Source organism: Dermacentor albipictus, chromosome 1 (assembly GCF_038994185.2).
Source record: "Dermacentor albipictus isolate Rhodes 1998 colony chromosome 1, USDA_Dalb.pri_finalv2, whole genome shotgun sequence".
NCBI lineage: Eukaryota > Metazoa > Arthropoda > Arachnida > Ixodida > Ixodidae > Dermacentor > Dermacentor albipictus.
Window position 1 is genome coordinate 190,149,825 of NC_091821.1, and position 21,366 is coordinate 190,171,190.

Genomic DNA, 21,366 nt, shown 5'->3' on the forward strand with positions numbered 1-21,366 from the left:
CTCCGCTTTCTGTGCAAGGTCCACTATGGTGGCTAAGGGACGCCTTCGTCGATAACATCTGCAGCACATCTCTCGTAGTGCTCAAGTTATCGCTTGCAATTACATCGACCCAAGGCTCGTACTGCCGGTATAGTTTTTCTTTAGCGTCCCTTTAGACATTAAAATGTTTGCAGTTTGTTTTATTGCCGTGTGAACTTAAATTCGTGTCAATTTGTGCTAGCGAGAAAATGTTTGTTTTGAAGAAGAGCGTTTTGTTAAAAAAGTAAGTGAAACAACAGCGAATTCTTACGGCGTGTTTGATGGCTCATCTCTACATACTGGTGTCATTCTGGACATTCATTTCAAGTGGATGTGCCTTGCAAACTCACCTAGCTAAAATTCGTAAATTACATTATGTGCCGTTACGTAATTAACCAAGAAGTTAATTGGTTAATTCTTTTTTTTTATTGATATGATATAAGGAGATGTTGGCGCGCAATTTAAGGCGCCGGCTACTCCTTATCTCTTGGGTTCAGGGTTCACGGTTACAGATCAAATAATCATTTCACACAAGCACCAGGACTTATAAAGCAACGTTTCCACAGGAAGACTATGGCAAATGTCTCCACACCTATGTAGTCGAAAGTCTGTCGCCTAATAACACATTTTCTAGTCAGCGGGTCAGCGGGTACATACAATATACATGGCAAATGTCTCCACACTTATGTAGTCGAAAGTCTCAAAAGTACAAACGATACTATTGCCTAATAACACTTGCCTAATAATAAATACATTAGCACATACAGTCACAACAAAGCAGTCAACATAACATAATTCCCAAACAGATGGATATATAGAGTCACATTGAAATGAACAGAACAATGAAAGCACTAATAGCGTCCAGCGATGCCGCTGTCTTCAAAGAGAGAGGCGCACATTACTTGCACGAGGAATCGAAATACAGATTAAACCAATTAAGAATTAACCGTAGTACTGCATCAGTACTACGGTTAATTCTTAATTGGTTTAATCTGTATTTCGATTCCTCGTGCAAGTAATGTGCGCCTCTCTGAAAAATCCAGCTCAAGGACTAGAAATGCGCTATCTGCAACAGGCGATATCTACAAATTCCGTTAAAATTAGAAATGATCACACCGTATACACTCATCAAGTCATTCTCAGAATCATGTCGCGTGGTGTCCCGATCATTGTATTGTGCTCTTCGTTGTTCTCCTTTGTCGTTTGTTCGCTTCTGTACAATACCGAAGATTATACACGCAACTTAATGATCCTGCCACGCATAACCCTTAGTGGCCATCATTTGATTCTTATTAAATAAAACTAAACTGTGAGGCAATACGGTCCTCCTTTATTTTAAATCTCGCGAACGTGTTTATTATACACTTCCAGAACAGAAACGACCTCATTATTTCTTTGCAATTGGAATGCTGCTTATGAACAAGACAGGCCCCACTAACTTGATTGGGTAGCAAATGCAACTATATCGCTGTGTATGGTTTGTAAACTTACTACCTGTGGTAGTCGTGTGAGCCAGTTTGGGTAGCAGGTGCGGCACAACCTGTGCCGTTACTACCTATGGTTACTGGGACCTTAGTAAACTTTGTGACAAGCCGTTAATGCATTTTAATTTGTAACTGACACAACGTTTCTTTAAGAGTGTATGCTGTGTGATACCACGGAGCATGTAGGTGTTCGTCTAGGTAGCGCGCAGGTCGATTTCGGCTTTAGGGTGCGCGTCGACGTATACGCTGGCTGTGACTCAGGGGCGCAGTTCTATATCGGCAGCAGAGTTCTCGAGCGGGGAAGTGCGCTCCAGGCGGAAGAGGCGCAATCTGTCTACGCCGCACGGCTTCACTGTACAGATGTTCCGCGCACCCGAGAACTCGGTCCGCCGTCGGTCCATCGCCGGTTGCATCTGCCGCGGAGCCAAGTGACGAAAGCACCCTTTCGGGGACTCATTCCCGCAAACAGTCTGCAGATGATCCTCTGCCACGTGTGTCACTGCTCGGGTGCGGACACTTTGTATTTTTTTTTATGGCGACGTCATGCTGTCTGGCACAAAAGCGAGACCTGAAGCTCTTGGCCCTGAAAAAAACGCTTCCAGATGATGCTTGTTGCTGTGACCGAGGTGGCGATGCCGCATCGCACGTCCTCTGTTTTTCCTTTCCCATTCTTTCTTCATTTCTCGTTATTTATTTGTATGATTCTTGCGTAGTTGGGTGTAACTTCATCGAGCGCACGTTATGTCATCGATGTGCACAGCAGGTGGTCTGACGGTTTCGAGTTTCTTCTGGGCTACGCATTCGCTAGTGTGGCGAAGCAACGACGTATCTATTGTACATGTGGCTGGCAAATTTCTCCAATGCGCGAAATCTTAAGCAACATTTAGCAATCATTCTGGACGCCATAGGCCTTAGCAGAGAAGAGGAAACAGTAGAATTACTAAAAGCATAGTCTCGGAATAACTTGTTATTGACCTAGTTGGTGTTTAGTAAAAGGCGTGTCTACCGCCTTTTACTAAACCGACTACACGAGCGGTGTCATCATTTTTCTTCTTGTCTGTGTTTTGTCTTTTTAGCGGTAGACATTTCTTTAATTATTTTCGCATTGCTTGTAGCAGTTAACAGCTCGGCAAAACAGTTGCAAGCCTGCGTGTTCCCCCTCGTGGCACAAAGCCTCCAAGAAAGCAGATTATACGCTCGTCAGAGCACAGAACCTACTTGGAAAGCATATTTAGTCAGCTTACCAACACACCCAACAAATGGCAATGCTGACAAAGAACCTACTTTGAAGATACTGCTAAAGACCTGGGGATACTGCTGAGAAACTGGATAAAGAAGTTTCATCTTTTTCTAGAGGAACGCTTACTACAACTACACTACGATTCTTCGAAAGAGCGCACGGTGGTCGGCTTTGTTGAAAGAATCGTGTACGTTGGATGGAAAAATGGAAGGTAGGAGCGTCCCCATTGGAACGGGGTGATGGCAGTTGCCACCATGCTCAGCTTTTTGTTTTTGTTTAAGTGTGTTGTAAGTTATTAAAATTCGCCATTTTCTTTAAATATTTCTTCCTACACTTTTAACCTTATGTTACCTCTCTGCTTTTGAGCCACCAATCTTCCAATCGCGTTTTGCTAATTTCCACCCCATGTTTATTTACATGACTATTGTTATCTCTAAACCCTAGGGCCTCAGGAAGCGTGACTGTGCCCGCATCGACATCGGGATGGATACCATCGCATTTTAGTATGAGGTGTTCTATTGTTTCTACAGATTTACCACACACAGTACATGTGTCTTCTTCGTTAAATTTCTTTTTATAGCTGCGCGTTATAAGACATCCTGACCTAGCTTCAAAGAGTAGGACACTGCCTCTTGAGTTATCATAAAACGTTTCCTTCCTGATCTGCTGTTTCCAGTATCGATACAGTTCAACACTATGCTTCTTTTCCATTGAATTTATCCAATTTTAACCTTCCGCGTTTTTAACCTGTCGTTTAATGCTCTGTCTTTCTCCATCCTCGTGTCTGGCATACATGGTTAGCTTTCTAGTTCTCTTCCGCCATTGTGAGTCAATGCTCTTTCTATAGGTATTTAATTAAGCACAAGACCGCATTCCCGAAAGTAAGCCCCGGCACCAGTATTCCTTTCCAAATACTTCTCAGTACTTCATACCTGTTGTACCCCCACAATGCCCTATGTTTCATTATCCCGGCATCTCTTCGCCCTTTTGCTACGAGAGACTGTTCGTGCTTTTCCGTGTACACCTGTCCTTTGTTTATCCATACCCCCGAGACATTTGTATTCGGCCACTCTAGGTATTTCATGGCCTTGTATTGTAAGCTCCTGATCAGTTGTATCGTTGAAAAACATCCCACCGGACTTAGCTGCGCTAAAACTGAAACCTAGACTGTCTTTGCCTAGACGTATGCGCGTACGTGAGCGCCAGCTGGTGGTGCTTCAAGGAGGCTTCCTCCACTTTCCTCCTCATGCTTCCGCTGCACCCTCCTCCTCCGCTTTCGTCATCGCGCTCTCTTCGCTCTCGCCGTCTTTCATCCGCCGCTGCGCTCCACGCTCGCTCATTCATCGTTCCCTGTGCTCGTTCGCTCGGTTACGCCGAGGGAGGACGAGGCACGCCGACGCTCCACGCAGGAACAAGCGCCTAAGAGCTGCGCTCTGAATAAAGGCGACGTTCTCACACGATCAAGATGTATATTGATGATGGCACTGCAGGAGACGAATAGCTTGACCCGATATTCCCGACGTTGGTCCAGCTGCAAGCACCGCTTATTGCGGTGCTTTCTTTACAATGAATGGTTCGTTATGTTCTAATGTACTTCTGTTTTCTTGAAGCATAGAACATAGGACTAACACAGTGGCAGTGTTTACCATGTTCGAAGACAAAAACAGCAAACACCAGAAAAGGAACAAGTGACACTCAATATTCTTTATCATCTTTATAATGTGTAGAAATGTCGGGCAAAATAGGAAGCAAAATGGATGGAAAATCCACCTTTGAAACAGCTGCTACAAATTCATGCCGACATTCAAACGTGATATAGGAATAGCACATTCTTCTCTTTAATGAGTGATCAATGAGGAGCAGTTGAGATCTGAATAATTTAAATGAATCATGACTGTCAACTTAAGGAGGTCGGGAGGCCACTGAATAGTACAAACAGCTGCTGCATTACATTTCTTTGTGGCGAGATCTATTTAAAAATGAAACAATAAGTTCAAACAACATCACTGTGCACCTATGCTTAATGTTGCCAATGTTGTCTTACTGCGTAGGTCATAGTGATGTCATCGACAAAAATAGAAGTGCACCATTTTCTATGGATCGAAATTTTAAAAAAAATGCAGTCCCACACTTGATTTATGGATATATTCTGGACATTCTGAGAACGGGTTCTGGCGGGACGCATTTCGGTTTAGGTTGCTGGTTCAAACCAAGAAGTTGCAATGTTGAACAATTGTTCGCAGTCCGGATTATGCCAGACGGACAGTGCTCAATTTACGTTCACGCGAATGTAATTGTACACGTTACATTGAAATTAAGGCACGGGATGCAGGAATATCAGCTCTAACACACAGAATGGGCAGACCAACACCTTCCCCGCATCTCAGGCATACCTGCCAGGCGCAGCTGCCAGCTGCCATTTGCTGCAACCTAAACATAACAAAACAAAAGCAGTATATGACACCTAGTATGCGAATAATTTTATAGCTGTCTGCCTATCACCAACAAAGTCGAACTACCTATGTCTCGTCCATCGCCGCTGCGTCGTGCAGTTATTACATGTGAGAAGTTTTTCTCAACCGTCGATATTCTTATAGGTCAACGATTTGAATGTTTCGCACCCCGCACTTCTTTCCTAAAAACACTCGAAGTAAGGCAGATAACCAAGCTTCCTGCAAAATTATTACCACACATTGTCGACATTGGACTGGGCTCAGAAAAATGCCGCCCTGGTGGAGTTATATGTGCGCACTTCCCTCTCTCTCTCCTGACAACTGCTTTCCTTCCCGTCGCCATTCCCCAGTGCAGAGCCACAACACAGGGCAAGCTAGTTCAGACCGACCTCGCTGCCTTTCAGAACATATATTCACTCTCTTTTTGTTTCTCCCTTTTAATTGAACGGCCAACTTGCTCGTCGATGTGATAGGCTTAAGGTTTCCTTCGCAACTTGCCGTCTGAACTACGCATGCGCAGGTGCGTCCTAAATTTTTGACAGCGTCATCGTACAGTTTCTGCATAGTTTGAACTTTTCTGCAATAGTTAAGAACTGGAGGCGCAAAAAGCGCGGGCAGTAGGGCGGTCTGCCTGCAGACCGACACCTGCGGTAGTGTCGGGGGCGTGCTTTCATCGGGATTTCAGTTCGGCCTTGATGATGTGGAAGGCGAGGGCCTTCACACCACTGAAAAGCTCGTCTCCCGTCGGCGTGATGAACTCGCGCGGCAGGATGAAGCCGAACAGGCCACGGTCGCGCAACTCGACGACGAACGTGTGCTTCACCTTGGCCTTGTCATATACCCAGTCCAGCGCCGCACCCGACGTGATGTCTGCAGCAGTGGAAAAGAAGAAGAAGAAGAAAAAAACGTTTGCCCCCTTTTCTTTTTTTTTGCATTTGGTAAATAAATGTAACTCCAGCTATTATTTAGGTGACTCAGCACTTAAAAGTGCTGAGCCACCTAATTAATAACTAAATATAAAATAATAGACAAACATGAATAGATGCGAACACTAAAGAGAGAGAGAGAGGAAAGAGGAAAAGTAGTGAGGTTAACCTGTTCAGAAAGTTTGGTTTACTGCCCTACACGGGAGAACAGGGAAGTAGAAAAATAAGGAAGAAACAGAGAGAGAGAGGGAAAGCACAGACACATTACTAAAAGCCGGTCACTATCACAGCACAGGATCACGTGCAGAACAACGAACACCAATTCAGGCTACAACCGCTTGTGTAGGTCTATTATACTTTTAAAGAACTGCGAAAGTGCCTTCGTAGCCCTCAGCTGCGATGGTTTATGAGGTCGGCATTCTAAGATGGTTTGCTCTGATCAAGTGTGTCTGAAACTTCAAGAGTACCAATAGATATAAAAGTAGCAGCTTTAAGAAAATATCGAATAACGCACGAGACGCCAGATCGTGCGATTTGTTTGTTGCTATCCAAATGTGTACCAATAAAATGTCACTTCTGTGGCCCAGCCAGTATTTCTTCGGAGCACTCCATGTAATGCTGTTTGTCGTGGTATATTATAACAAATACACTCAAAACATTGCATGCCCAAGTTGGTTTTATACTGAATTAATTAAAGCTTAACAAGACGTATTGTTGGGTGATTTGGTTGTGATACGAAAAAAAAAATGAAAATAGCACAAACGAAGAGCTGATAGGGAACAGCGCAAGGCGCCCAAGATTCCTACATCGATACTTTACTGACAAAATGAAGAAACTGACTAACTAGCGTCTGCGTCCAACAAACCCAGTATGGTGTGGCGTACGACTACAATCACTGTTTTCATAAAGCCATGGGAAGTACATACACAACGTCTGTCCTGCTGTGCCGTGGCGATAAAAGGCGCTGTTCCGCTTTCTGATGGCAGTCACCAACTTCTCCAAAGCCTCGTACTGAAAAAGAGGAACAAACGCAGAATAAGGCAGCCCGGAAAAGCTTAATCTTATGGCGACGACTGTGGACTGTAGACATCGCTTACTCCGGAAGACGGAGGCACATCCTATGATGCGACGGGTGCACTCAAGTGCAGGAACTGCGCTCTCCAAATTTCCAGGCTCCTCGCATTTCTCCTTCGCTTATGAAATGGTCGTCGGATAGATTTTACTGGCGGATATTTTTTTTTTACTGAAGTGCCTTCCGCGAGTTTATGGCTACGTGTATGCAAACGACGTTAAATTGTTTCTTATCTCCCGGTTGCACGGACGCTTTCAAAAAGCCTTCAAACTTAAGTCCCGGTGGTTCCCTTTCGCAAGTTTGCGCACAGGAGCCTTCTTGACTTCGAAAAATTAATCTTCATCTCTGTCGGGCTCAATCGTGATTGACAGTGCTCGTCTGATAGCAGTATTACTATCTACTCCAGACATAATGCTGAACATCAGCACTGCATGCATACTCATGGCAAACATTCTGTCTGAGATCAGCATGACGGACAGCGTATATGAGAGGCCTATGTGCACATGACTGCAAAGTGTGTTCACGAAATGAGACCTATGCGCAATTAGCAACGATGCAGGTGAATGGCATACATTTGTTAATATAGCTATACACCTGCATATGTATGTTATACATGTTTGATTCAGCCCACGACTGCAGGTTTCCATTACCGCGGTCTGTTCGGCCATCTGGCAGCTTTGCTCGCGCCATAGCTGATCAACATGTAGCTGGCACGGAATAGCTAGTGTGCGCAGGTCGACAGGTGACTGGGGCTCTAATGCCGAACGGTCACAACGCTGGGCTGAAGTTTTCTCATTAAAAAGTTCGCTGTACTGTTGCTGCTCCCGCTAGATGTATAAAATGTGCTTATATGTATACTGTATTCTAGAACAAAAAAGGCGAATAATTTGGTAAATCGACTCATTATGATTTATGGCTTCACGTCTGCACGGACTGACGCTATCGCGATCACCGTAAGTGACAAAAATTCAGCGAGGTGATACGCAAGAGTTGCACGAGTTGCAAGGCAGTTAGCGCTCGGCAGGGACGGTAATGCCAATACAAAACGGAAAGCCAGGGTGCATCTACACACACTGCTCTAATAAAATAATGACTGATATTTAACCGAAGGTGTGACGACAAACCTGGGACTTGTAGTCGCTGGTGTATCCTTTAGAGTAGCCGTATGGTATCATGACCATTTGGCTGTACGAGTGCAGGTTGATATACGCCTTGAGCCTGTCCTTGAGGTTGTTGATGCCGTCTCTGATGGCCCGACTCTCGGGCTCCGAAAACGGATACGTGCCGGCGAAGTTTTCCGCGCAGGGGTTGGCGCTCGAACCTGCCACTGCGTGAAGCGCGATTGTAAAATTTTCATTTTAGATTTTCGTCTCGATTTTGCGACTGTTTGAGCAAGCCCTACTTTGCGCCAAAAGGCGTACTAGATGTTTCATACTTACGGCCAAAGCGCACGTCAAAATTTCGATTCGGGTCCACTCCACGGCAGAGGCTTCCCACGTTTCTCACCCTGTTCTTTCGCCACAGCCGATGCTGCGCAGAAAAGTGAGCATTCGAAGAGAGACAGATTCGAGTAAGTAAACTGTCCAAGTCGGAATAATAAAGGAGAGCATTCTGTAGTTCTGTGATATCTATTATAGTTATATATGTTTTCACTGCATGCAGACGAAACACGTGCTGCGGCAGCGTAAAAACAAAAGGAGGCACTTTATGCACTGGACATAAACACTTACTCTAGATTTGTACCAGAACTAGAAGGTTTTTAGTGTTAGCATTACGGATTTTGGGTGATACGTAGCGTTTACTGGCGGAAAGACCAAAGGCTCAAGGTGTAACGAATGAACGCCATACAGTAGAAAATTTCGAATGCTTGAGTAATAAGTAAAGAAGACACTGAAAAGTAAACATAAACATAAATCACGTGGATCCCACGCACTGTGGAAGTCGATGTAAGCGATGCTTTCTGCGCTGTTTGATTGACGATAATTGGTGGTGATAGTGACGGCGAATGTTTCGTTTCTTCAGCGCTCAGAACTCGCAGCGAGACGTGTTTTCTTGAGGCGTTGGTGCGCGCCATTGTTTACAGCCTCCGACGTTAGCGTTGTCATTGCCTCAAACGGCACATCGCATCGTGGCAGAAGTGTTGAACTTTAATTGAATTATGGGGCTTTACGAGTGAAAACCACAATCGGATTATGAGGCACGTCTTAGTGGGCAACTCCGGATTAATTTTGACCACCTGGGATTCTTTAACGTGCTCCTAAATCTAAGTACACGAGCGCTTTTGCATTGCTCGAGGTGGTGGTTTCGTCCTCGTCGAAATGCGGCCGCCCTTGTCGGGAACGAAACCGCGACCTTGAGCAACGCCATAACCACTATGCAATCGTTGCGGATTGACTTGCGGTGCGGCCGCTTCCGTACAGTGTCGTCCTGACGCTGCGGTACTTTAATGCGTCTTTGTGTCTGAACGCCCTACGTCAGTTGTCCCCTGAACAATTTGATCGATGTACACCTTTCAGAATTAGCAGACACGTGCCTTACTGCGTCGTACCGCTTATTGAATTTGCATTTATCCAGTTTGTCCGCAACTGTTACACTGTCTAGCAGTAGCGCTTCCTTTATGGAAGAGACCGCAAACGAGGCGCCCTTTATAACGTCGCCCCCCCCCCCCCCCCCACCCCTTATAGATGTAAGCTGCTACAAGTGAAGAGTGGGAAGACTCGTTTCATGCCTGTGTTGGCTCTGTGCATTCTCAGTCTACAATCTTTTCCTCCTCTCTACAATTCGATCTACCTCCTTTAGTGATCGCAGCGCTCGAGTACAAAGGTAAGCGCGGCACCTTCTGCCATGCTTTTGCAGAGGGTCACGCATAATTACCGTGGTCCAGAGGTTATTGTGGCGACGCCCAGGAAGCTCGAGAGGCCATTGTGGCAATGCGTTTGGAAAGCCTAAAGACTCCAAACGAGTTGACTTCGCCTTACATTTCCCTGGCGCTGTGTGCCAGACAGCAGCAGCAGCAGCAGCAGTGGGAAAGTCGAAGTAAGAGGCAAAGAAACTTTCGTTTTAACAACTAAAATTGGACAAATCGTTTAGCATTTACGCGCACACGAAGCTATGCGACAAGACACTGTGAAGCCTTGTCAAGAAAACAAAACGTCAGAGCCCTTGTGAAATCTTTTCCTTACGTGAACTCTATACGGTCCCAGCGCTCTACGCAAGGTTAATAACACTCATTTTAAAATTGTAATGTCTTGGACGATCCGCGTGTATTGTTTCTCCAAGCTACACATGCTAGTACTCCTATCCATGTCGCTATCGGTAACGTAATCGATCTAAACCGTATTGACGAAGAAGAAACAAAGGACGGAAAATAAAAATGTGTACATCAGCCACCATTTTGTTTCGTATTAATGCCTCGATGGTGTTAATAATTTGAAAATTTGCGTGCTGCCGTTATTCCACAGGATGCGCATTTTTTGCACTAATACAGGCCGAGGTTACGTGATACCCATATGGAGGATACGAAAACTCGCATAAAAATGTTTGAATTGTTTCAACCGCCCAATTTCCTCATTTCGCGTAGCACATTGCACCCAACTAGAGCAAATTTAGTAAAGTATGGAGGGTCTGTCATTCAGATTAAACCACGATACAGAGTGTTCCAGCTACATTGTGCCAAGCCATAACAAGAAATCAGGTGCTCGCTACGCGATCGCAGCCCACGCACTACTGTTTACTGCTCTATATTAAGCAACTTATTTTTCAAATGAACCTAATCAACTAAGTAACCATTTTCAATTATACAATTCCTAAGGTGTCGAGTTAGGCGAAAAATCTTCGATACAAAGGTTCGAGGACACATTGAATGACACTTGAAAGATTCGCTTAAATGAAAATGCCTTTTGCGGATATTTTTTTTAGTTTTATAAGAAAGCATGCGACATCTTAAAAAGCAGTGCATGACCTGTCGCTTTCCCGCAGCTGTATATTAGTGCTTTCAAACATGCTTCGATTAAATGATCGCTGACAAACGGTGATTGAGCATGAAGGAGGCAGTTAAATAAATAAATAAATAAATAAATAAATAAATAAATAAATAAATAAATAAATAAATAATCCCACAGGACGAAATAAAGACAGACGGCGCTAGGTTCTCAAGTTCATCCAGCTTTGTGTGTGTGTGTGTGCTGTTTCTTTCACGTTACAGGCTGTACCAAACGGATTTATGCAACGCTCTATAAGTTCTTCCAATGCTGGTCAATGGAAGACAATGGTATCGGCTTCCAATTCTGACAAAGTAACTTGACTGCTTAAGTGATGGGACCACGGAAAATAATGATAGGGGTCGCATGGCGACTGTTGAAACTGTCGGTGTTTTTCGTGTTCAGAGAGTACGCAAAGAGCGAGGACTTTGAGGCGGCGGCTCATGGCGAGGCATCCGAGACCATTTCGATGCAATGGTTGCCTTGGAACCACCATTGTCGCTTACTGCCAATTCACACGTGCGGTTTGCGTGCAGCACACTGTTCATTTGTAAAGCACATTGTTTATTTTTTGTAAAACTTTCTAATACAATGCCCACCGTTTTTGGTCTCACTGAGGCTGGCAGTATCGCAAATAAATAAATACATAAAATTCGACACTTGCTTGAAGGCGCATCCCCAGGATTTCGGGACACGTACATGTCGGGCCATCTTTCGGCTGCGGCTGTGCGCCCTAAACGGTAATTGAATGTCGTAACCGCGAGTCGTGTTAAATAAGTAAATGCCTTTTTTTTCCGTCTTTCTTCCCTATTGCAGTTACAACGGGGCGCGCGGCGGCCGCCGAAAGATGGCGCGACGAACGCATGTCACGAACTCCTGGTCGTGAGTCTTCTTTTAGAGCCCGTAAAAATGAATCCCACAATGTGTTCATGGAAATGCACCGATCGGATATTTCTCTGTACACCGTGGATCTTTTTCATTGAAGGTTTTCTGTTTAAATCAATATTTTACATATTAGATGACAATTAATTTTTGGTAATTAGTTCATTAAACATATGTAAACATACTATTACTTGCCGAAGATAACAGCGAATGAGTTAGTTTCACTGGCGTAGCGTGCGTGTTATTTATTCAAGGCTTGGCACAAATTATCGCAAAAACACCGTATACTTCTAGCATCCTGAAGCAACAATAGCGCACCCTGCAATGGCGCGCATTATACCGAGTGTTTCTACGAGGACTGTAATTAATAATCAAAGTAAGTTTTTGAAACAAACGGACGCTTCTTTCGGAGACAGGCCGTCAGTGGTGGCGACCAGGGCGTGACAGGTGATATGTGGCGATTACTCCATAATTAACAAAAATGCATTTATGAACTTTGAAACATTTAGTTTCAGCGTACTCATCGTGATTGGTAAATTGAAGCAAGCTCTTCGTACAAGCCAAATCAGCTTTTGGATCTGGAAAAATGCGATTGCCTGCGAAACAGTAACACGACGAATTTTGACTATCAGAGCACACGAAAACGAATCGATGAGCACACATCTGCAGTGCGCTGACTTCGCGCTGATGGGTGACGTAAGCAGAACGTCGCCTCGATCGGTGCGGCTTTGTACTCGCCGCAGCCTCCCTGTTTCGTTTCCGCGCGCTCTGATAGTGGACATTCGTCGTGCCACTGTTTCGTGGGCAATCGAATTTTTCAGGTCCAAAAGATGATTTGGCTCATACGAAGAGCTTGCTTCAATTTCCCAATTACGATGAGTACGCTGAAACTAAATGTTTAAAAAGTTAATTAACGCATGTTGTTAATTATTGAGTTATTGCCACGTGTCACCTGTCACCCCGTGATCGCTCCACTGACGGCATGTCTCCGAAGGAACCGTTCTTTTATTTCAAAACAGCTATATGTAAATATTACATCAAATCTTCGTAGAAACACTCGGTATAGAATATGTGATCGTAAATTCATCCGCTGCGCGACGGGCATGAGAATACGGGAGGCATTGTGTTTCCTCTGACCAATCGCGAGTGGCTCCAACAAGAACCCCGGCAACTGCGACATCAACACGAGTAGAGAGATAGACACCCTGTTCTGAATAAATCATAAATGTTCACGTTCGTTACGTTCATGAAATTACGTTACGTTCACGTTGTTGTGGCTGACATTTTTATGTTTGCCTTCAATATTATGCGGATGCATATGAAGTGCGAACCTGAGGGATCGACGTAACGGCCCTAACGAATTATTGACATTTTCAGATTGGGTATGGTGGTATAAACCCTTTCATTCTGCTTGGCGTTCAGCTCAATTTCGTCCTTCGTCGGTCACTGAAAGATAAAAGCAATGCTCGGCTTCTTTTAGATACTACCCTGTGCACTTACAGTGGTCCAGGTGTACTTGTATCCGTCCGCATTAATGACAGGAAATATGTACCAATCGAAGGTGTCAACCAATTTTGTAACGTCGTCGCTGTCATTGTAGTTCTTGAGCAAGCGGTCAATGATGTACAGCGCTGAGGCTGTGGAGATCCATTCGCGGGCGTGGATACCACTGTCGATCCATATGGCTGGCCGGCTGGAGTTGCCCCCGGAGCTGATCTGTACAGGAGATCGGACACTAAGCATGCGGCACTGTGCACTAATCCCAAAGCATCATCAAGATGGTTTAATTAAATGAAGCTCGAGCTGTAGGGTAGGAACTTTGCCTTTAAAATTTACGTAAAGCGATAACAGCAGAGAGACATACTCGAATGTTTAATTCGATAATTATTTGTATTGACATTATTTTAAAAAAGAGGGTGGGGGAGGGAGCATAACGCAGGACGGTGTGGCCCGTACCACATTTCTTTTCAGTTAGTGCTTTGTTCTATAGCTGCTTTTTCCCCCATAGCTGCTGTACCGCGCAGACACACGGACATACTCGCACACCACAGACTGGGTTGAAAGATCTATACCCCGCCACACATGAAGATCTCGAAAGACGACGCGATAGATTACCCATAACTACAAACCAACACTTTCCCAGACGGCAAGAAATACCATCTCATTTACCCCTCAGGCTCTCACTTTACGAATACGACTGCAGGTTCTGCTACACGCCAAACACCCTGTACCGCATGGTTTGGGAATGTGACCGAGGTACCAATATCCGCCCTATTCCCCAACCCCACACCAGCGCAGTGGGAGACCCAGGCCACCAGCCTCAACCCTGATGACCAGTGCCGCCAGCTAGTGAACAGGGCAAGGCAGGCGGCCAGGTCACGTGGCCCCCTGGACTGAGAAGGCCACCCGCAAGGAAGGCGACCAAACAACTTCGTATGCTGTACATAACGTTCGATCATTATCATCCATAGCTGCTCAGTCAATCCATCGCACAATAGAACTGAAAAGAAGTTTAATAGTTAATGAAGTGCCGGAGTTGTTGCAAAATTTGTTGGTGATACAAAATAACAAACAAACAAACAAGAACAAACACCAGAACAGCTAGCGGGCTGAAACTGCACAGAGTTCGGGTAGTCGCTCTAGATGCTCACGTTTGTTTCAAGACGTCGCCAATACACTTAGGGATACATTAATGACGGTTTTAAGTATTGATCAGTGTGCCGGAGTCCGCGGTGGCCCTGAGGAGCAGTTTGAGGGTCGTCTGACCTCATGTCGGATTTTCGGGTAGTGACGTGATGTCTGGCGTCAGGCTCGGGTAAAAATTAGTCGCGATTTTGGCGAGATATATTTCTCCCTGATAACTACGACGAAGAAAGTCACGCCGGATTAGCGGCGTGCCAAGAAGGCTGCGGCAGAGCAAACCCACCGTACTTTATTCTACTCGGCAACAACTGGAGTGGCAGATTACGGGGAGTTGGGGGGAGTACCACTTAAGAGCTGAGTTGCCTTGAGTAAATCCTTACTAAAACTTAATTAAACATATTTGCTATGGGAGTTCCTTGGAGCTTCCCAGGGCTATTTTTCACCAAGACACAGAAGATATTTTTGAGTCCAAACCTTGACTCCACGAATCGCCGCTCCATCTTCCGTTTTCCCGATGGTGACACGGCTGACGAGGCTGGGAAACTTTTGGACAGATGAATCCAGGAATCCGTATATCTGGGTAGCAATATTTAATACGAGGAAACAAGCAAAATACATCAGGTGGCATTATAAGACAATACTGAATTTACTTCACTTTAGTTTCTTTCGCTGTATCACTTATGCAGTTCCTAGGAAAGAAGCAACAAGACCAGTTTGACGAGCCCATCTCATTGACGAAAGCATCTGATCCTACTGAGCGTGAAATTAGCCGGTAGCATCACACGAATTCGGGTCACAAACATCAAACACTAAGAAAAGCTATTCCAGTGCATGCACATAAGCGCACATTGTCGGTAATTGTAATATTGCGTCGGAAATAAACGAGAGTTGATGGAATGAAGCAGCTGCCTTATTATTCGTCTCCACGACGTAGCACCGACATGCAAATTGCCGCTGAATGGGCTGTAAGCAAGACCTTCCATGTCAAAAAATTAATCACGCCAATATGACCATGCCCGGGTGAGCGCGGAAACTCGAGCAATGGTCTATTATGTTTCATACGAGGGGCTCGCATTTTACTCCGGCCCCTCGGTGCGCCGTAAAAACTTGCGCGCAAACGTTTTCGCCATTTGCCGCTGGCTGAGAGATTGCCACTTACCTCGTCTAGAGTATGGTACATGTCAATACGGAAGCTATCAGCGTCCCTAGGGTAAATATCTCCATCTCCTTGATTATCATTTCTTTCCCGATCAATCCACCTAAAGGTGAAGTGGCAATAAATAAATAAATAAATAAATAAATAAATAAATAAATAAATAAATAAATAAGCGACGCGGAGTCACTTGAACGCCGTAAGACTTACTCTTGCAAATTCTCAGTGAGAACAGTGTACTGTATTCCGCCAAGTTCGAGACGTTTTTCGAACGTAAAAGCTTCCGATGGAGGCAAGCGTATGGTGACGTTCTGATCGGGTGAGACAGGATCGTCCCAGAAGTCCAGCTGCGCATATTGGAACGAAGTAATCGAAAGGGCAACGACTAAGTAAAAGAGCATGAGATATATACGTGCAACAAGAGTAGGATAACAACGCCAGCAGAGGCATAAAGTACTGGCTTCAAGGGATGGCTGGACGTGAACTGTAAAAAAATGGGAAATTTTTGAAAATGAAATTTGGGCTAATCAGTTACTTCCAGAAAAATGAGTTGCAAGCAGTCGATTGTTTTCAGAGTGCAGCGGTAGTTCGACAGTAACCAAAAATATTTTATAGAGCTAATGAGATTCTGTATAAAAACCATACATCCATCGAATCGGTACGCTGAGGTTTAGCATTTTGGACATGCCATATTTATTTATTTATTTATTCAAAATACCCCCAAAGGCCCTCATTACGAGGGTATTACATGGGGGGGGGGGTCAATCACAAGCACTGGTTGTAGTTTGCACACACTAAAAACAAGACAGGTTAACAGAAGTAATAATACAGTGAAACATAGTTAATATACAAGATAATTAGGTCACAATTATTACAGAGAAAACATTAGTACATATTAGGAGAACATAAGGCAACTGCACTAAAAAACACCAACAAATATCGAAAAACACTGTAAAAGTCCCAAAAAAGAATAATAATACGATTAGTCGACAAGTCGTGAGCGAATTAAATGTTGAAACTTAGTCAAGTCTGGTTCCGTGGCAATGACTGATGGTAAGGCGTTCCATTCAGTTATTGTGCGTGGTAAGAACGAAGATGCATAATGGGATGATTGGCAGTTAATGCGTTTGACTTTGTATGGATGGTCACGGCGTGGAAAAATAACTGTTGGTGACTGAAAGAAATCATCGTGAAGTGATGGATGGTGATAAAGCTTATGGAAAAGTGTTAGGCGAGAAATTTTACGGCGAAGTGCTAAGTTGTCCAAGTCAGCTTTATTCTTTAACGCGGTGACGCTGGTGTAACGTGAATAATCTGAAAATATAAATCGCGCAGCACGGTTCTGCAAGGCTTCGATGTTACTTATGATATACGTTTGTTCGGGATCCCAGATGGCAGACGCGTATTCTAGTTTAGGACGGATTAATGTTGTGTATGCTAGTTTTTTAACATGCATTGGGGCTTCTTTTAAGTTATGTTTAATAAGTCCGAGAGTACGATTTGAAGAGGCAAGGGTAAGGTTAATATGATTATTCCATGATAAGTTTGATTGAAGATTGATGCCAAGGTACTTGTAAGTAGTTGCGAGTTCCACAGGGTTGTTATCAAGGGCGTAGGTGGTTAGAATCCGTGGCCTATTGGTGAAAGACATGAGTTTAGTTTTGGAAACATTTAATGGCATTAACCAATTAGAACACCATGCACTTATTGCGTCCAGGTCAGTTTGTAGTAAGTGGCTATCGGTGTTACTTGTTACACATCGGTAAACTACACAATCGTCTGCAAATAGTCTGATTTTAGATGAAACGCAACTGGGTAAATCATTAATATAAATTAGAAAGAGTAAAGGACCAAGTACGCTGCCTTGTGGAACTCCAGACGTAACATCAGCATAACATGAGTTAGAATTGTTAACTGATGTAAACTGAATTCTAGATGAGAGAAAATCGGTGATCCATGCAATTATAGTAGGGTGAATGTTAAGCTGTGAAAGTTTAAGTACCAACCTATGGTGTGGAACACGGTCAAATGCCTTAGAAAAATCTAAAATGATATATGACCACATATATATGACCACACCTTAAAGAATAGCCTGTAGCTAGACACTGTAAACTTGTTGCGGGGTTACGGCCCTTGATGGCTCCAAATCACCATTGCGAGTGACAGAAGCAGGCATCATTTGTTCATAAATAGTGGATTAGAAAAAGATGCTGAGTTCGATCGTGGATATATGCTCCTTGCGGTTGCTTTGCCGAGACCTTCAGTGGGCGTTGTGGATACTTACATGAGTGTTGTTCGTCTGCAGGTCTCGAAGCAACTCGACGGAGGACATTGAGTTTAGATAGGCTCTGACGAGCTTGTGCCTGTGGTTGAAATAAGAAAAACAAAAAAGTGTCTCATTACTGTCCCTCAAAACTGTGGTGATACTTGTTCAAATAGTAATTGTTTCTGCAGGCATTGCACCTCTGTTAGCTTGTAAGTATTCCTAATGCGCACTTCTTTGAGGTAATTAGCAAGGAATCATCTGCATACCCTTGGAAGCTGACTCTCGCATTGCAGGCGCTGAAGATGGCAAACAGTGTCCACGACAGCAGACCGCAAGTGCTACCACGGTACATCCTTCACACTTCCTGAAAGTAAACCTGGACCGGAAATACAATTTCAAAGCCATGCGTAATACATATCAGCAACAATAACAACACTTCTATGGTACAAAGAACTTACATAAACAAAGTAGCTTTTGTATGTATGCGTTGGTGTCGAGGAGGGCTCATCTACATTTTTGTCGAGGATTTTACACGATATTGGGCCATTCTTCTAAAATAGACAGCATCAGAGTTCACAGGCATAGGTAAAATTAAATATTTGTGCAACCAAGTCAGCAGGCTTAGCGCTAAACACGCTATGATGTATAGTTAAGAAGAAAACAGCCTAGCACGCTGCTCTATTGGATTGCCAAATGTGGTGTCGCAATCACTCGCCTTTTCCTTCGCTGCCTGCGCGAAGACTGTCTGCACGCCCGCTCTACGACAGTTTTCTGCAACTTTGATGTTTGTGGTTCTCAAGATTTCATCGCGCGCACTTTAGGGCTCTCACTAGTACTTACACATGGTATGCTTGGTCCCTGCGAAGTTCCACATCGACAAGTCTTCCTTTCTCCCTGCAGCTACCATTTGGAAATCACCGTGAGCCTCTTAGCTGCTCCATGTTTGCCACGTGCATGTGCCACGCACACACGTGGCACCAAAGGGACGAACCCGGACAGCAGAGAGCAGAACAAGTTTTTGCTCTCAGGGTAACAACTGATGCTGCAGAAGGCGAATCACGTTGGCCGGCCGAGCCACTGACGAAATTTTAGATGGCCACAAGGCTGCACCTTTGCGAGATAAGATACAACTTTAGCTGTAATTATTGAAAACAGAGTACAGAAGTAAGCCCTGATTGTATAGAAGTAAGCCCAGAAGTAAGCCCGGTGATTTTATAGCGTGCGACGTGAAGACATGCGAACTGCTGACCATTCACACACACCTCGCACCTTCAGTTTGTGCCTAGAAGCGCTCCACTGTCGCGCAGACTAAACAACATTTATGCGCAGGGGTAAGCGTGGCTGTGGAGGCAATGCAGCTTCTATGCGGCCAATCGTCAACGCAGATACGCAACTCGCTGCAGGCATCCACGCCCTGTGGCTTTGCTTCAGCTTTCTCTCTAAATGAAACATATTTTGGGGGGTGGAGAGACGACTAGGGTGGATTGAGCAATGATAATTTTGTCATGGGTCTTTTGGAAATTCCAGTAGGAATCTGGTTAACATCCCTGCCTTTTTTCTTTCTTTTTTGCTCCAGTAGGAATCTCCAAGAATTCGGAGAAATGTTTTGGAAATCACATAGGAAGATTATTTTTAAAGGATATCCCTAGACTTTTTGGGGCAGTTATCTCAGAATGAAACATATTCGCAATGCAGAATGAGCAAGCTATTCGCCGTCTAAGAAAAATGGGTGATCTTGATACAGCCATGAATAATACGCCCTCGTTTTACCACCAAATAAATTAAGGTCACAATAAAGCTGAACAATTGTGGGCATCTAAGAGAGAGGTTTGATTGTGCAGTGTGCGTGAGACAAAACACGAGAACTTGTATGGTGCCAACAGACAATGAAGTTAGGCTTCATTGTCTGTTGGTTTCATACGCAATTTGCTAACAAAAGATCGAGCCACTTGATTCCCCTGATCCTTGCTGCTCAGTACGCTGTATGCAGCGTCTTCTGTGCCCGCCGCACACGTCTGCTGCTCGATTAGTCATCCTTTTTCACTGATGGGACCATGACACGTCGTTTGTAACCTCAGGCTCCACAATTCTTTTGCACACGAGCGAAGCCAGAACAGCGACGCGTAGAACACGAGCGGAAAGCTCTTTGCAGAGCGGGCACACGTGCCTTCCGTACCTGGCTTCCGGGCGGCGATGAACTGGAACTACGCTGCTCCCCCGACTGCTGCCGTGGGCGACCGATGCACCGACGTAGACGTCTGGGTGCACGAGGAGGTCCCGCTGAGTGAGCGGCACGGTCAAGATTCCGCCCGCGGACAGGTTCTTTCGCCCTGACCGTGGAAAGACAGCGCGGAGACAGCCCGGAGTGGTTTGTCGACTTCGGATGGCGCTCGCGGTCGGCGTGAGTCAGTGGGGCGGGGCCGCCCTTTGGCTCATTTTGGGTCAACCGGCTTCCGTATGCCACCCGCGAGTGCTTTCCGCGCATCACCTGGCCCTGATTACCTTACGGGGAACGCCAGCGGGCGGAGAGGGGGCAGGGTCACAGAGGTCGCATGGATTGGCGGCCTTTGCAAGCACTAGGTGGCAGGCTGCTGTATACATCGCTACAGCAACTGAGTATGTTTAGTTATTCTTGAGGCGTAAATCCAGCAGCAAAAATATTTAAAGGAACACTTTTGTGGGGGCGTAAGTTGGACATTAAAGTGCTTTTAAGGCATTTTTGTTTTTTCTGTTAGCGTTGCCACAGGTCAATGTTCTTCTAAATTATTCTTGTTTTTTTTGTGTTAGTGTTGCCACAGGTCATAAAACTCCTAAATGTCTAGTAAATTTTTGATTGAGAAATCAGTAGGAATCATTCAATCTTTTATTCTGACAAAAGGGACATTATCAACGAGGTTTTCATTATTCTGCGATGCAGCAACCCTGCCCCCCTCCCCCTCCCAATAATGCAATCACCTCCAAAATTCATGGCGCGGTGCATGGTTTGATAAACTACACGGCGCACGGCGAATTTCGATTACCATAACTATTAAAAAGACGCATTCTTCTAACCCTCAAATCGTTTTGGAAGGGCCGCAGATGGCAGCTGGCTCCTGAAAGCTAAAGTGTTCATTCTGTTTCAGACTATGCTTAAGCCACTACGAAAGAAAATGCACTTGTAACTCGTCGCACGTGGGTAGTAAAAGTTGATCGCGCTTTAACAGTGACGTATTGAAAAGTAGTTGATTTCGTAGAAAGTCGTAAAAAAGG

The 21,366-nt window shown here is 44.7% G+C and overlaps 1 protein-coding gene and 1 long non-coding RNA gene across 2 annotated transcripts in view; one reads left to right on the forward strand and one right to left on the reverse strand.

The window, feature by feature from the left end:
- Nucleotides 1–15,130, forward strand: part of LOC135898034 (uncharacterized) — a 64,785-nt gene extending 49,655 nt beyond the window's left edge. Inside the window, exon 3 of the long non-coding RNA XR_011511026.1 lies at nt 14,349–15,130. This is a non-coding gene — a long non-coding RNA (uncharacterized lncRNA). The remainder of the gene's footprint in view (nt 1–14,348) is intronic.
- Nucleotides 4,425–20,425, reverse strand: LOC135897988 (carboxypeptidase A1-like). The gene is made up of 11 exons (XM_070530688.1): nt 20,294–20,425; nt 18,384–18,493; nt 18,136–18,214; nt 16,062–16,198; nt 15,858–15,957; nt 15,173–15,274; nt 13,556–13,771; nt 8,633–8,723; nt 8,318–8,520; nt 7,048–7,132; nt 4,425–6,065 (listed from the first exon to the last, which is right to left on the reverse strand). Exons 2-11 carry the CDS (start codon nt 18,467–18,469, stop codon nt 5,866–5,868), a joined length of 1,299 nt encoding a protein of 432 aa, XP_070386789.1. The 5' UTR covers nt 18,470–18,493; nt 20,294–20,425; the 3' UTR covers nt 4,425–5,865.
- Between the last annotated feature and the right edge of the window lie 941 nt (nt 20,426–21,366).